Raw genomic sequence first — 13,267 nt, forward strand, 5'->3', positions numbered from 1 at the left:
ACAAATGTACAAACAGGTTGAGCTTTGATTTTTATAAAAATATGTAAGTTATCCACAAGAACTAACAATCAAGGGTATGTCCTCAGGCAGCACTGTGTTGTAGCACACAAAGCTGCGGTCTGGACCACAGCATCCCATATGGGCACTTGTTTGAGACCTGCTTGCTCCACCTCTGATGGACCTTCCTGATAATATCCTGTCAGAATTTGGCCCAAAGACTGGGGGTCCTGCAACAAGGGAAATCCAGAAGAAGCCCATGGCTCCAGGCTCTGGCCCAGCCCATGTCTGGCTATTGAGATCTAAAGAATTAACCAACAGGTGGAACATTTCTCTTTGTCTTTTCCTCTCCCTGTAACTAACTTTCATGTAAATAAATCTTAGGAAAAAAAATCGCTCTTGTCACTCTTGGGATTACCAAAAGTATCTTAAAAACCTATGACATGTTATAGAGGCTTGTATCCTAACCCTGACGACTCGGATTCTCACCAAGGACTATCAGTATGAGCACCAAGGACTACCTCCCAACAGACAAGGAGAACACGGGGAATTGGAATGCCTTCGGAGGCCGAGAACTCCGAGGTCACCCAGCCCCGTTTGGATCTACCACATGGGATGGAAGAGGCCCACATCCTTCCTCACAGGACCCAAGGTCATCGGAACAACAGCCAGGAGCCCTGAGAGATCTGCAGAAACAGAAGAACAGCAAACTTCCTTCGGGACTAGGGAGAGAAGCTTCTTCTGGTCCTTACTTAGTTCCAGCTTTGGATCCCCACCCTCTCTTGCAATGACCATCAGGATCACCCCGGAGGCACCCTCTCCCCACAAAAAAATAGAATAGAATAGTCAGAGAAATACAAGGAAAGCTTAGAACCAAACAGGAAACAATCAGCGTGGATCCACATATACCTTACTAGATATGACACAAATATTAGTTACTCCTCACTAGGGTATGGAAGATTTCTCTGCACACTCCTCCTAAAACTGTTCTGCACCTCAACTGTCGACAAAGGCCTGGTTAGATTTATAAGCCAGTTTAAGACTATCCTAAAATCTAGCAAGTTCAGCAAAATTATGCATCAACACAATAAACAGCTAAATACTAAAATGAAAACAGACACAAGACAGCTGAATAGTACTCTATAGCCACTTTAAGGTGTACAGCAGCCGGTGCTGAGTACAAACAAATTGAAGGGTCAATGAAGTAAGCACAGGAGGTGGTTAAGAAATTGCACTGTTATAACATATTGGTTACTCAATACTATGTCAAACAATTCTATAATGTTGTAAATTGTTGTTGATGTTGTGCTGGGGCTTCTAACTGATCAGGAGGAGATTCTGCCAGCTCTACCTTCAGACCAGAGAAGGTTTCCCCAAGAAACTGTTGAATTTATCTAGACAATAAGATGCTGGACTGTATGCTTGGTATATGATTGCAACGAAAGAATCTTGACTTAATTTGATCTGTAATACTGCAACTAGGTGGAGGAATCCACTAAGGGGGGAGGGCACAAGGAGGGGCTGGGGGAATCCCAGAGCTTATGAATCTGTGTCACATAATGCAACATGATTAATAAAACAAAACAAAACAAAACAAACATGTTACTAATTAAGATTTCTTCTTCTTTCTCTTACCTTTATCAAGTGTTTGATTCCATTTTAGGCATAAGTTAAAAACTTCTGAGTTATGGCTTTAAAGGATTTGTATCTTATCATTTGTTCTACCTCAGTTTTTTTTATAGCAGGACTAATTTTATTTTAGTTTCAACTTATTTTCATGGTATTTGAAAAAAATTGGTATAATCTTATTCTAGAGTATAGAAAACCTACAAAACTGTGTTGGTCAAAAGATATGATCCACTAGTAAGATAACCTCTGCCATATTAAAAAATGAAAAAGATTGCATTTACTTTAGTCAGTATGGATAAGTACGTTCACCTAATCACCTAACGTATTACCATGGTGCTTTCGAGGAACACGTGAGTAAAGGGAGATGCTACCAATATTTTCCATTTTTATATTCCTTAATCAAATATCTTAAAAATTCCAGTTATACTTTTCTTAAGATTTTATAATAAAAGAAATATGAGAAAGATTTCCACTTCAGTGTTCATTTCTTCCTGTAAATAAATGTTGAAACTTTTCATGTACTTAAGTCCCTCGGTATACTGTACATTTTTTTCTGAAGTAACTAAAATGTTCTCTTTCATGTTCAAATGAGTATTTAGTTGTTTAGCATGTTATATTAATTTATCAAAAGGGGAGGAAGAGAGCGACTATCAACCAATGAAGGTGTCTGCCCATTGCAATGCTGGCATCTCCTACTGGAGTGCCAAATCCCAGATGTTCTGCTTCCAACACAGCGCCCTGATTATGTGCCCCAGGACCCTGCTGTACATGTGGTCTTGGCTTCAATCTGGCCCAATCCCAGACACTCGTAGCCACTGGGGAAACGTACTAGTAGATGGAAGATCTGAGTTTCTCCCTGTCACTCTGACATTCAAATAAACAATTATTTCAAAAAGCAAAACAGATACAAAGCTGTGATTGAGCTAGGATCTGAACTCAGGTGGTCTGGTTCTATTGCTCATGATCTTAACCCATTCTGTCCTGCCACCCTACATAATGGACATCTACAAAAATATTAATACTAAATATACACTTATGCTAATTAAAAAGTATATATATGCATGTTGGGTTCTATTCTGAATAAAGTAATATAGATTAACAATTAGAGTATTTGAACATATTTTAAATTCATTGGAAAAATGACATTTTTTTAAAAAAAAGATTTATTTATTTTTATTGGAAAGTCAGACATACAGAAAGGAGGAGAGACAGAGAGGAAGATCTTTTGTCTAATGATTCACTCCCCAAGTGGTCATAATGGCAGGAGCTGAGCCAATCTCAAGCTAGGAGCCAGGAACCTCTTCCAGGTCTCCCACATGGGTGCAATGTCCCAAGGCTTTGGGCAATCCTTGACTGATTTCCCATGCCACTAATCTGCCTATAAAAATGAAAACAGGATTTGCCACCAGTGTTTAGTAAGAACATTATGTATAAAACTGGAAAGGCATTCAATTTGTTCGATTTGAAAATGCATAATCCACATGCCATACACACATATATATATACATGTGTTTGTGTATGTATTACAGATACATACATACACATATATATGTTGAAATGTATATTTTTAGAAATGACCAGGAAAATTCAAATAATACTAGTAACTCATTCTTTGTTTACTTTGGTAAGCTGGAAATCACAGGAAAACACCCATAGGGTACTGAGAGTATTTCTGGTTTCTAAAACTGGCTACTTTGTTCAAAACCAAAAAAGCTAAGGTGATTGTCTCAAATACAAAATAATAAGATTATTCTTATTTATCCAAAAATAATCTAATTTAATTAATATTTGATAAGTTAGAAAGCTAAGAGTGATACTTTTAACTGGGGGAAAGGAAATGTTTTAAGTAAATCCAAAGCATTTTTGTTTTTATTGTCGCAAAAGGAGTAAAGATTTTGAACACAGGAATGGTAGGATCTCAAATACAGACTATGCTATAAAAATAAAAATAAAAATCAGATTACCCAGTAGGCTTATTTTTCTAGAAAGTGTTTAATGTATTCAAATACATATTTTTAAAACATAAATATAGATATATGTAATATTTATATCTTATAAATAAAATATACAATTGTTATAAATACATTTATAATATAATATTATATATGTAATTTTAAGATATTTTGCTTTATTTCTTTGTTTTGTGTTCAGGGAAATTTATTTCTTGGGTAACATTGAGTGTGTCTATTGTGAGCAGTAACTTGTTCCTATATAAAAATATAGAGAACAGCAACAGAATTAAGAGAAGAGATGGAACCAATGAAATACTGTAGGGAAAGTAGGATTTTTCCATCTGAAAGTTCCTATAAAATTGTACAGACATTGCTACAGATTTAGGAATATCCAGCTAAGATTTGCATTTCAGTTAACTTTTTCATCTTTTTAACCACAGCATCAAGCTTAGATTGTAGTTGCTCTCCATATTTCTACATTTAACCTTTCAACTCCTAAGTTTTCAAATTCCTTTCTCGTGAAGACCGTTATACAGCCTAACTCCTTGTCCTGTACTGCGTGACAAAATTTCTTGGGAGCTTCATGTGTCGTCTTGGTGAGGATAGTGCTTCCTTTTCTCAAACTGTCCAACAGCCAGCCAGCAGCTGTGGCTAGGAGCGAGCAGAGTTCCAAGTGACGTCTATCTTTGTATAAACACATTCTCAAACACCTTCCCAAGTGCCCTTTATGTACTCCCCGACGCTGAAGAGAATCAGCCCTGTCCTAAGCAGGAGGGCAACTATGTCACTGTGCCTCGGCCTTTACCCTTGGGCTGGCATTCCCGAGATGGAAGTAGACCACAGTATGCTAGCATGGCCCAGATTTGTGTCTGTGCTGCTGGTTCAGCAGAAGGGACACAAGGAACCACCAGCCCCAAGCACTAGAGGCTCCGAAGGCCTGAATAATTATTTTTGCAGAAGTATTAAGAAAATCTCATTATTTAACAGTCATATTCCATTTTAGTGATATATCTGTACCTGGTAAGTCCGAGAAGAGAAGAATGCATTCGTTAAAGCCATTGGCCAGAAGCCGGTCCCGCAGCTGCTGAAGAATGGCCACTCCGATACAGAATGGGAAAGAGGAATTCCCAAGTAGCAAGGTATCCCACAGGTGAAAAATTTTGTGCAGTGGAAACACATCTGTAAAATAACAAAAATACATGTAGGCTAAAAAAGTAAAATAACAAAAATTAAAAACAACCTATTTACAAGATGTCCATGTATGATTATTTCATTGTGGTCAGAAGCATTATTTCAGACCAAATATTAATATACTATTTTAACAAGATATTTGCTTTGTAAATTTACAGCTTAAGGTTATATAAAGGCATCTTAAAGTTATATTTATATTACAGACTCTAAACAACTGATTTATAAACTTTCACAAAGAATTTTTTTTTACAATTTTCTTTTCCTTATATAATGGTACAGATGTCTAACCTTGTCAATCAATACAGATGAGCTTTAAATATTACTGAATTTGGGCCTGAGATATTCTAGCGGCTAAAGTCCTCACCTTGCATGGCTGGGATCCCTTATGGCCGCTGGTTCATGTTCCAGCTGCTTTATTTTCTTTCCAGCTCCCTGTTTGTGGTCTGGGAAAGCTGTCAAGGATGACCCAAAGCCTTGGGACCCTGCACCCACATGGGAGGCCCAGTAGAAGCTCCTGGCTCCTGGCTCCTGGCTTCAGATCAGCTTAGCTCCAGCCATTTTAGCCACATGGGGAGTGAACCAATGAATCTAAGATCTTTCTATCTCTATAAATCTGCTTTTCCAATAAAAATTAATAAATCTTAAAATATTACTGAATTTATCATCTGCCATATTAAATAAAGATGTCTATGTAATAGTACTATAACTAATTGAAGCATTACATTTGTATGTAATCTATTTCGTTTCCACAGAAATAAAAGTTCAGGGGAAAAAAACTTAGTTATTAGAGATTATCTAAAAGTTAAACCTCGCTTGTAAAAGCTGTCTTCAAAAACTAAGTATTATAGTCGCTATTTATTTCATTTCTAAAATGGGCCATAACATGTGAAAGACTCATGACATGTAAAACCGGCTTTCATCCTACACAATTCTCTTTTTGGTATTCAGACATTTGGAATTATTTCTTATACAATTCTTTTATGTCAAAATTACATAAAGATATCAGATATTCAGGTTATTATGATTATAAAATATTAGGAAAGAATGGAACTATCCTTTGGCCAATGAAACAGCAAAAGACAAAGGAAAAGGATACTTACGTGTAAACATGGTCAGAAACCAAGGGATGGCATAGAGCTAGGGGTAGAAAAAGAAAGGGTTCAAGGATGAATAAAAAGAGTAAGAGATAGCCAATGCTTACCAATAGTATGGAAGTTAAGTTCTGTTCCAAACTTCTATTCATTAAGAGAATGTAGGTTACAGCAGTTCTCACACCACTGGACAATGTAATATTTATCTATACGGAAAAGTGGATCATGCTTCTCACAGACTCACTCACCAAGTATCTTCTCTTCATCAAAGGACACAGTGAAAACCATGGGGAAGCTGAATTAAATACTAGGATGCTGATTCACGCTGCGTTTCCCATCTAGCCCCTGCTGATGCTCCTGGGGAAGCAGCAGCCAAATTCTCCAGTGCCTAGGCTCCTGCCCTGTGTGGGGACCTAGGAGAGGCTTCTGGTGCCCATCTCTCGTCTGGCCCAGCTCAGGTAGCCGCAGTGGACCAAGAGGTGGAAGATCTCACTCTCTCTCTCTGACTCCAATTACTACAAGCAAGCGAAACAAGGCACGTGTTTGGCCAGTTACTACACCCTGTCCCATATTAGAGTACCCCAGTGAGATGCTCAGCTCCAGCTCAAAAACCCAACTTCCTGTCGGTGTAGACGCGACAGCCAGCAGGCCATGGCTCCATGACTTGAGTCCCTCCATATGGAGAACTAGCTAAAACCAGAGACCCCAGGTTTCCTGGCTGGTGCAGGCCTTAGCTCTGTGGGTATCCGGGGATTAATCAGTGCAAAGACGGGCTGTGTAGATCTTGACTGAATAAATGAATGAATGAATAATAATAATAAAGGTGAAACAAAGATTATTCTAACAATGTTTTTAAAAATTCATGTTCAAGAGCATATAATTAATATAATACATTAAAATTCTATGGGCTCACCAACACCAGTCACCAATTACAAATTAAAGTTCAGGAAAATAACTAGATAATGTGTAAAGCTATATTGTTTGTCCTTTGTTCTTTATCTTTCCTTTTTAAATTCTTAATTTATATTTGAAAATTCTCACTATATTGGTTCAGCTTTACAACTGTGTTAGTTACAGATGAAAGATCAAAATAGAATAATATTGGATACAAAGTAATTTTACTAAAGAAGGCACATATAAAAACATTTATAGCTGTTAGTCTTGCTAAGTTAGAGGGATTATTAGCTACTTGCAGGTTTAAACTTGTAAACTGAAACCCAACTAGAAGAAATCATACACGCTTCCAGTATTTTCCCCAGATCACAAGGTTATGTACACTTGATTTGTCACAGAGCTAAACTGCCTGTCAGCTAGGTAAATACTGCCCCCTAGCAACAGCAAGCATGAACAGCAACATTAGCATTTCATGAGGCTTGTCTCAACTACAAATAGGAAAAAATAAGAGTAGGGGGGTTCATCTTGATCCTGAAATCAGAAAATTGGGGCTTAGCAACTTGAAAATGTATAAAATTAAATCATTTAAAAGAAAATGCTTCTTGTAACAATATGGGTATTTTTAAACAGTTTTATCAAATGAATTTTTGAATTTACAAACAAATACACTTTCTCTCCAGGTATCTATCTGTATGCATAGATTTTACTATTACAAAAATAGTTGCTTTTCATTCACTTTTAAAATTCACCTTCTATAACAATGTTTGTTAACTGTGAAATATACATGATTTGGAAATTATTTCTAAAATAACCTATAACAAGGGAAATAAGTAATAAAATGAAGAACTCTAGATACATTGCCAAAGCTGCCAGCTGGGAATGTTACATGTAATGACTTTAAAGACTTTATCATGAAAAATGTGAACTTACTGTATTTAAAATTCCCAACTGGTAGCTTTGGCAATGTGATACAGAGTACTTATAAATAACACTATTTTGTTTCATTCATATTTATATAAATACTATACATTTTAGATAAAGAGAAGTTGGAAACTATGAACTCATATTGGTGGAAAATACATTAATTATATATGTTAATAAAGTAGATAGAAATCTAAAGGTCCTCATTTTATTATTTATTTCCCCTGTTAGCAGGTTATTTTAGAAATAATTTCCAAATGATGAAGATTTCACAGTTACTAACAATGCAAAAACATCTTTTGCTGCTTTTACTTTGTTGACAGTTATGCTAATTGTGAAGGAATTGCACTGATGAATTACATTGCTGGGACAGACGCACAAATCAAGGCAGTGACATTACAGAACTATAACCATACATTTGTGAAGGAAAACATATCAGTTTTACTACATATGTCCACATGGCTGTGAAGTAACATCAGTGGCGAGTACTCGTGCTTTGTCTTACAGCACAGGCTGCTGTCAGCAAGGGCCGGTGGGCAGGCACCTGTGCTGCACAGCAACTTAGATCTCTGCCTTCACGGAATGCCATGGATATTTGAAAGGATGATAAAAACAACTACGTTTGAGACTTGCCCCATGGGCCAATCTTGGTCAAAAATGAGTCAAATGAGCTTGCTGGTTGAAGAAAAAAACTGAGCTGTCAGATGAAGATTAAATTTTTAGAAAACTGTGAACTTGAACCTGAAAACTTCCTAACACTTAGTGACTTTCAGGATGAACTTTTTGAAGTACTATCATAGAACAGACATAAACAAAAATTCTTGGATTTCCTCAATAAGTTTTAAAAACTGAGACCCAGAAAGTCAGAGTACCGATGCATCACGCCATATTTCCTTTCACCTGTCTCTCAGAGTAAGGATATATTAGGTTAGAAACAGTCTGGGGTGGTAAAAGGTGTAAGCAAAGAGTTATTAAATGAGAAAACATATTAGCTCTTAACTTGTGCACATGGTTTTTAAAGTAATAAATTATTAAATCATTCCTGATGGGATAATAGCCTCTGGTTTCCAACATCTTGGCCCTGAATGAAAGGTAAACAAGCTTTATCACAGAGACCTATTATGGCTTGAGTAATAGTTTGGGTGTCCCCCAAAGGGCCATGAGTTATTGATCCAAGGAGTCTTATGATAATGGACACAGGATGGAACATAAGCTAATTACAGTGTCTGAAGTAGGGGCCATGGGAAAAGATATGATTAAATTGCTGGAGCACAGCCACGATGATATAATCATAGTGGTATGAGCTGAGGGCACACAGAGGTAGACCGAGTTAGCACTGCATGTCTCTTTCAGCTTCATGGTTTGACATGTAATCTTTGCTTCTGCACATCTCCGCCATATACCACTGTTATAAGACATTGGCCACCTCTCTGGTAACCTGTTAAACCAGAGTAAAAATAAAATTCCCTTCATAAGCAGCTCCTTTTAGGTATTTGTTGCAATAAGGAACACTAATATAAGATCCCGATTTGTGAAAGGCACTGGTGAAACTGGAGGCATCTTGCAGCACTAAATACATTTCCAGTAAATGGAATACTAAGGATATGAATAATTTTGGTCTTGATGACTATTAGGTATTCCACCTGGTCCAGCAAACTGTGCCTTATGCTCCAGCATCCAACCCAAGGAGCATATCCATTGGTGGGGTCCAAATAAACCACTGCTTTACTACTGAAACACTTTTAGAACTTAATCCATGAGCACTGGATATGGAAAAGAAAACCAAAACAAAACCAGGCCCAGTCCTACACTTTTTGCCATTGTGTCAGTGAAGCTGCCAGTAACAAAGTTCCAAAATGCCACTTTGTACTAATTTTAAAAATAATCCCAGCTTATTCTTTCACTTGGTGGAAAAATTGGTGGCTTGCATATTTTATTTATTTATTTTAAAATTTACATATTTATTTTTTAATTGTAAAGTCATACACAGAGAGCAGAAGAGACAAAGAGGAAGATCTTCCATCTGCTGGTTCACTCCCCAATGGCATCTCAGCCAGAGCTGTGATAATCTGAACCCAGAACCAGAAGCTTTTTCCAGGTCCCCCACGCGGGTGCAGGGTCCCAAGTCTTTGGGCCATACTCAACTGCTTTCCCAGGCCACAAGCGGGGAGCTGGATGGGAAGTGGGGCCTCAGGGACACGAACTGGCACCCATATGGGATCCTGGCATGTGCAAGGTGAGGACTTTAGCCACTGGGCTATTGCTCTGGGCCCAGTTGCTTGTATATTTTATGAAGAAAATGACTTTTCAAACCTTTACATATAGATGCAACGAATGACTAACTGCTGTAAATCCTTAAAAAGTTAAAAGAAGTGAAGTCAATTTGGTTTGTTTCTTATTTTGATTGGAGAAAACTTAAATTGCTGCGCTTCACAGTGAGCCATGTACATAGCATTCTCAGCTCAGACTGGAGGAGAACAAATACATGTGGTGAAATGCTGGGTCGGTAAGTGGGGAGACTTTAAAAGCCTTTTGTTTGAAGAGCCTTACTGTATCTCAGAACAGCAGAATGGGGTGAGGGCTAATGTTGGGGAAAACAGAGTAGCCACCAGAGGTCACATCCCAGATGGAATACCACAGGGCCGCTGGACCATTAGTCAAAATGAAGTGGCTTTTCCTGTATTATTTTGTAACTGGATCTTGACAAAAGTTAACTAATTGTCTCCTCTTCAGTATTGAAACATATTTAACATAGTATCATCATGAAAATCAGAAATGAATGACTATTTCCAGGCAATTCTTTCAAATTTTACCTTGGTAAAAACTTAGCTAATTTACATTTAGAAAATAGTAGTGATAAATGTATTATGAAGGAGAAAATTAGTTCTATTGCCAGAGTCCTTTCAAATCAGTTAAATGACAGTTTTTTTCCCAGCATATCTGAATTTGTTAGTTTTATTTCTAGCCATGACAGTGGTACACAAGACAAACAGTACTGAGATAAGCCTTTATCATCTCTCTTAATGGCCACCTGACAACCTCTCAGAATTTTCAAGATGAATGCTATTCATAGCTTTTCAGAAAAATTGATCCTTAAGAATGAGGATGCATTACTTTATGCTCTCATTTAAAAGTCCTAGTGTATTTTCAGAAGTAGAGACACACACCAATACAAAAATGATAAAAATCACTCTGGTTCCAGTTTTGCCAAATACAGATTACTTACCCTATTTATATGTAAATCATATAACTACCATGATATATATAATCTAAGCATCACATCAGTGCACAGTATTCCTAACTATTCAAGCTTTAGCAGTACTTCAATATTCAGAATTCTGTGACCCACAGCAAATGGGAAGGAGCCAGAAAACACAATCTCTCCTGTAATGGAAGTCTGCATTTCAATGAGGGAAGATTAATGAGGGCTTACTTTGATAGGATTAATTCCTGGGCCAGAAACTGAATTTGGGATCTCATTATCAAAGTACTCAGTCTTGCCCTTGATGGATCCTAGCCTGCATTGCTGTTAGAGGCATAGAAAGTTACTGCAACAGTTATTTTAAAGATAGAATAGTTGCACAAAATTCTGCAAGGGCACAAAAGGATGCTGCATATAGAAACTGATTAACTGTAGCTAAAATGTCATCGTTAATAGCTAAAAAGAAACCTTTGCAATTCACAACCACTATTCCTCATTGTTTTATAATCTTCGCATCTAATACACAATCTGTCTATAAAATTGAATTTTTAATTTCATATTATGTAGATTTGAGAAATGTTCTAATAAAACATTAAAAATGATAAATTTTCCATAAAATGTTTACCTTTCTGTGTTAAATAACTCATCTGCAGACTTACTGTGACAAGAAAAGGCCTACTGTGTTGCAGCATATCCTGTTAAGCCATAGATTGCAACATTGGTATTCCATATGGGAATGACAGTTCCAGTCATGGCTGTTCTATTTCCAGTCCACTTTCTTGTTAATTTACCAGGGAAGACAGGAAGAGTTGGCCCAGGTACTTGGGTGGGCCCTGGCTACCTCGTGGCAGACCAGGATGGAATTTCCTACTCCTGGCTTTGGGTTTGTCCTGGCCATGCTGACTGAATTAGGATATGAAAGATTTCTTTTTTTATGTCTCTCTATCACTTTGTCTATCAAATAAGTCTTAAAACTAAAAGAAATTGGCTGCAGATGGGGTATTTTTTTTCTCTTCACGTTTTCTCTATTAGGTTTCTCTACAGTGACAGGATTGTTTCTAAAAAGAATTTTACATTATAATCAATTTCATAGTAAATTCCTTAGCAAATTCTTCACCTTTACCCCTACAGTTTAATGTAGTATTGTATTATATTATAAATCACATTTATGATGTGAGGCATGCTGGGATATACAAAACTGAACACTTAGTATGATATTATGAACACTACTTAAATTTTTACAAGGTTTCTTTTATAGGCAATTGGGGAGTGAATCAGCAGACAGAAAAATCTCTGTCTTACATACACACATTTTCCTCTTCTTGTATCTATGCCTGTCAAATAGCATTTAAACATTTTCTATCATTTGTTTAGACAGATGCATATGGACAAAAAAATTTGTTTAAAAATACACTCTTTTCTTTAGGGCCAATTTTCTGCTTTATTTTTCATCTCCTGTTCTATTAACGTAGCAAGTACTCACATCAGGAATAAAGCCAATCTCATTGAGATGATTACTCAGCTCTGGGTCGTGGAATGCAATCATCTGAGAGAACACAGTCAGATATTCTGAAATGAAAACAAGGTTTAAGATAAACATTATTTTTATGAAGTCATTACATTCAAATATATTTATATTTGATTTATACTCTGAAAGAGATTTAATTTTTGCATGAAGATATTTTAATGAACAATTATCTATGTTACTAATCACCGGTAATGACTAAATATATAAAAAATTGCCACAAATCATTTTCTGCCTTTAGAGCCATTAGTTTATTTTGTAAGTCACAAATTATAAACGATGCTTTCCTATTAAGCAATACAAACACGGTTTCTCTAATAAAATTTTAAATCTTTCTCACATTCATTGAACGCTCCAAAAATGCAATAGGTTCTTAAATCAGGAAAAATATTTGTAAGTATTCACAATTACAATAATTTTGCCTCAAATTTGTTCACATATATGGATATAGGCATCTCTTCTAGTTCTAATTTATTTTCATCTAAGGAACCACATCTGGAATAATTAGAATAATTAACATTATGCCAATCAGAAGGCATAACAGGCAATTAAAAATGTCTTCCATTGATTCTAATCTTGTTCTCATCCACAGAATTCAGTTGAAATTTTTTCCCCATTATTTTAGCAAGCTATTACTTTTGCCAATTTATTCATTATGTATGAATCTAAACAAAATGGTGCTAATAATCTACTGAAGATCAAATAATTTTTACTCATTAAACCCACAAAACTTTTATTCCCTAAAAAACATAGAATTGTGAGCATTTGGGATAGTGGTTACGGGCATGTGTATACTGGAATGCCCTGGTTCAAGCTCTGGCTCTTTTCCTAAATCCAGCTTCCTGCTAATGTGCCTGGCAGCAAC

General features: G+C 36.5%; 1 protein-coding gene across 4 annotated transcripts in view; it reads right to left on the reverse strand.

The window, feature by feature from the left end:
* TBCK (TBC1 domain containing kinase) overlaps positions 1–13,267 on the reverse strand; it is a 173,593-nt gene that overhangs the window by 77,260 nt on the left and 83,066 nt on the right. For all 4 annotated transcript variants that reach the window (XM_040967204.1, XM_040967202.1, XM_040967201.1 and 1 more), the window contains 3 exons: positions 12,361–12,446; positions 5,870–5,906; positions 4,596–4,757 (listed from right to left, as the gene is read on the reverse strand). In XM_040967204.1, the coding sequence (XP_040823138.1) occupies positions 4,596–4,757; positions 5,870–5,906; positions 12,361–12,446 (285 nt within the window). The remainder of the gene's footprint in view (positions 1–4,595; positions 4,758–5,869; positions 5,907–12,360; positions 12,447–13,267) is intronic.

This window comes from Ochotona curzoniae, unplaced genomic scaffold, assembly GCF_017591425.1.
Source record: "Ochotona curzoniae isolate NIBS_2020 unplaced genomic scaffold, NIBS_Ocur_1.0 scaffold_4506, whole genome shotgun sequence".
Classification (NCBI taxonomy): Eukaryota; Metazoa; Chordata; class Mammalia; order Lagomorpha; family Ochotonidae; genus Ochotona; species Ochotona curzoniae.